The sequence below is a fragment of the Silene latifolia genome, chromosome Y (assembly GCF_048544455.1).
Source record: "Silene latifolia isolate original U9 population chromosome Y, ASM4854445v1, whole genome shotgun sequence".
Taxonomy (NCBI): domain Eukaryota; kingdom Viridiplantae; phylum Streptophyta; class Magnoliopsida; order Caryophyllales; family Caryophyllaceae; genus Silene; species Silene latifolia.
Genome location: NC_133538.1, coordinates 126,572,886 through 126,576,801, shown reverse-complemented (window position 1 = coordinate 126,576,801; position 3,916 = coordinate 126,572,886). Strand labels below are relative to the sequence as shown.

Here is a 3,916-nt window from a genome sequence, read left to right as displayed (position 1 = left end):
GCAGGGCAGACGAGGCAAACGAGCGAGCGTGAGCAGTATTCCTTAAGGTCCCATTACCATCAAACAAGCACCACCCCATGCCAGAACTTCTATTGGCCCTCCAGGCAGCATCACACTTGATAGTGCAAACATTTTCGCACCCAGGTCCACCAATAATCTAATAGGGGAAGGAGTTTCTAATTCTCTTAGCTAAACCAAAAATAGGAGAGGAATCCAACAAAGATGCTCTAAGGAGGCTAACATCCTTACTGCTCACTGCCTCATTCATACACTGAATGTCACCAAGAATAGAATTGAGAGCACTCAAAGGCCAAAGGCGACGGTTTTTGAAGACTATCTCATTCCTACAACACCAGATTCTCTAAAGGGTAACAATAAGGGGAAATAGGAGGGAGTTGGAATCTAGGCCAATTAAGAAATAAGTAACCCAGTTTATGACCTAAACCCTAGCATCAATGTCCACCCCTTCCGTGATTCTAAGTCCTAAAGGACAGCCAAATCATAAAGCCTTTGCAAAGCTACAATCTCTGAAGAGCTGAGAAATAGATTCCACACAAGAAGATGATTCATCACAAAAAGAACAGGAGGAGCGCCAATCCATTTTTTGTTTGAGGAATTCAGAGCCCACTAGAAGGGCATTAGTCATAAATTTCCATAGAAACACCGTTAGTTTGTTAGAAATAGGCAACTTCCAGAGCTTTGATTTGCAAAAGGTCACAATTGGTGCAGACATTCTAAAGCGATCAACATTCGAGTTAAGTCCATTAGATAAGGCCATAGCGGCAACATAGTATCCCGAATTGACTGTGAAAACACCAAGTTTAGAGAATTTCCAGTAGAAGGAGTCATCCGAGGGTTGACACGGGATATAAGTTGCGAGGATTTTCTTTGTAACTCCCTCACCCGTATCGAAACCAAGAGAAGAGAGATCCCATCTCCTATGATTATCATGAAGATCTCCAACCAGTAGCGTGGAATCAATAGGAGCATCAAAAAAATCCCCATAAAGATCATGAAGACTATAGCCCTCAATCCATTTACTCTTCCAAGCATTAAGCCGAGAAGAATATCCAATAGTCCAAGCAATATTTTTGTAGATAAGATCAGAGCCCCCAGACAAGGCTTTTTAGAGCCCATGACGATGCTTGAGGAGCCTTCCAATGGTTCTGGAATAAAATATCATCTTGAACACCAAGCTTGGGACCAATAACTTTGCTAATAAGGCTTCCCGGAACACATAAGATTCTCCAAGCAGACTTGGCTAGAAGAGCTTGGTTACAACATCCAATATTGCGAAGTCCAAGACCCCCCTTCTCCCACAGGCCTACAAAGGAATTCTTTACTACACCAATGAATGGACTTATTTGTTCTAGTGCCACTCCACCAAAAATGCACCATCAAGGACTGAAGCTTTGATGTTACACTTACCGGTATGCGAAATACCGATAGAGAAAAAAGAGATAGTGAAGAGAGAACGGAACGAATAAGAGTCAATTTACCAGCCGAGGATAGAAGAATGTTATTCCAAGAGGATAGTCTTCGCTTAGTCTTGTCAACAATAAATTTAAATAAATCCCTCTTAGAAGACCCAATACTTGTTGGTAAGCTAAGATAGTTGCCAAAATCATGCTTGGGAGCAAATTTAAACTTAGTCAAACACTTCTTGACCGTCATAAGTGAGCAATTTGGACTGAAAAGTAAAGAGGACTTATCTTTATTAAGGCATTGCCCAGAGGCAACACAGTATTCATCGATTATGTTCATAATAAAGTCCAAATCCCCAAAGTCACCTCGAATAAAGAAGAGAGAATCATCCGCAAACAATAAGTGCGAGATTTCCGGCCAATTCTTGCAAATTTTGATACCCTTAATGAGATTGACATCCTGAGCATAGAGAATCATTTGGGATAGGACTTCCGTACAAAGCGTGAATATATAAGGGGATAAAGGATCACCTTATCTAATTCCACAGCGAGGTTCAACTTTTTCCATAGGAGCACCATTCAACAGAATTTCATAAGAAACAGATTCAATAGTACTCATAATAAGTTGGACCATAGATCCCGGCAAATTTAAGTAAGAGAGCACCCCTCTTATAAAATTCCAGTTCAACCTATCATAGGCTTTACTTATATCAGCCTTTCAAGCCATCATACCCTTCGTGCCATAACTCCTATGATTTATGATATGAAGCATTTCTTGGGCGATAACGATATTATATGCAATACTTCTATTAGGGACAAAAGCACTTTGAAATGGACTAACCAGATCATCCATAACCCCTTTTAATCTATTAGCAATACACTTAGTGACAACTTTCATAATAACATTGCAGAGGCTAATCGGCCTAAAATCCCCAACTCTCTCCGGACAATCATTTTTTGAATAAGAACAATAAAGGTTTTATAGAAGTCCTTAAGCATAGTACCCGAATTTAGAATATTGAGAGCTCCTTTAATAACATCATTCTTAACAATAGACCAATACTTCTGGTAAAAAGCCGCCGGAATACGAAGGACCCGGTGATTTTAGAGGTCGCAATTGGAAAACAGCCGCACGAACTTCATTTTTCGAATAAACACGACCCAACATGGCTTTTTCTTCCATGCCCACTTTACGCTTAAGATTATCAAATAAGTAACCGTACTTATTTAAGTAATCTTCAAAACACTCAGGCTCAGAATCAGAATTAAAAATAGTGGAGCAGTGTTTGAGAAACAAACCACCAATCTCCTTCATATCAAAAGTCCATTCATTAGACTCCTTCTTAATACCCAAGATAAGATTAGCACCAGATCGTCCTTTAGCCCAATTGAAAAAATACTTTGTGCACGTGTCACCCTCACAATTCCATTTCAATTTTGTACGTTGACGCCAATATGTGCCAGCGGCAAGGGAGAATTCCATAAGCTTTTTGTGACATGCTTCGTAATTAACAATAGCACCACCCTTCTCAATATCCAGAAGATAGGACTCAAGATCCTGATCAAATGCACTCCACTTTAGTCCCGATTCATCTTTTTTGTTACAAGCCCAAACTCTGAAAGCGTTATTTATACGACGTAATTTTGCCAAAAGGATATGAGAAGCATCACCCTTATCTTTTCTTTCCCAACTTTCTTTAACCAGACCACTGCATTCGGCATGATCAAAACACCAAGTCTCTAGCCTATAAACTTTCTTCTTAGTATTGAGAACCATATTTGTATCAAGGATTATAGGCGCGTGATCCGATATTTGAATAGGTAAGTGTTTGATAAAGGTATTTGGGAATAGAGAAAGCCAAACATGAGAAGCAAAACCCTTATCAAGTCTTTCGTAAATTCGATGTGGACCCTCCCTATTATTGCATTAAGTGAATTTAGGTCCCTTAAAGGGGATATCCATCAGACAATGTGTATTCTTCCAATATGAGAATAAGTTTGCTCCTCTGATCAACTTATCATTACCACCTAACTTATCAGAAGAGAACTCAACTTGATTGAAATCACCTATAAGCAAGAAGGGTTTATCAAGGGAGTTAAGATGACAGGTAAAGTTTTCCCAAACTGCACCGCTTTTTGTATGATCGGGTTCACCATAAACACAACACAAGTACCACATGCTACCCTTACACTGATTAACCAGGAGGATAATAAGATTGCAACTAATAAAGACACATTCTAATTTACAGCTACTTTTCCAGCCAGCCCAGAGTCCTCCCTTTAAGCCGTCAGCATCACACCCAGCAGACTGAAGGAAACCCATAGGTCGCAGAAGAATATCCACTGATCGTACACCACACTTAGTTTCACAAAGGAAGACAAAATCTAAACTATTATGAAAAGACCTACATATTGCTCTAATTTTAGGAATAGTAGGGGCAAGGGGATCCTTAAGACCCCTGCAATTTCAAGCCAAACCTTTCATGGAGAAC

General features: G+C 39.7%; 1 protein-coding gene across 1 annotated transcript; it reads right to left on the bottom strand.

Annotated features, from left to right (window-relative positions):
• Positions 1 to 499: 499 nt before the first annotated feature.
• LOC141628868 (uncharacterized) lies at positions 500 to 3,201 on the bottom strand. Its single transcript, XM_074441957.1, has 4 exons — positions 2,488 to 3,201; positions 1,500 to 1,884; positions 1,119 to 1,324; positions 500 to 1,042 (listed from the first exon to the last, which is right to left on the bottom strand). The coding sequence occupies exons 1-4, from the start codon at positions 3,199 to 3,201 to the stop codon at positions 500 to 502; spliced, it is 1,848 nt and encodes a 615-aa protein (XP_074298058.1).
• Positions 3,202 to 3,916: the final 715 nt, after the last annotated feature.

Bases quoted from the DNA above. Each gene is read 5' to 3' on its own strand.
- LOC141628868 (XM_074441957.1), bottom strand. From the start codon at position 3,201: ATGGTTCTCAATACTAAGAAGAAAGTTTATAGGCTAGAGACTTGGTGT. The intron at 1,885-2,487 runs GTATTGGTCTAT...CTCTATGCTCAG, and splicing joins CCGGCGGCTTTTTACCAGAA to GATGTCAATCTCATTAAGGG. The intron at 1,325-1,499 runs GTAAATTGACTC...ATTCCTTTGTAG, and splicing joins CATTCTTCTATCCTCGGCTG to GCCTGTGGGAGAAGGGGGGT.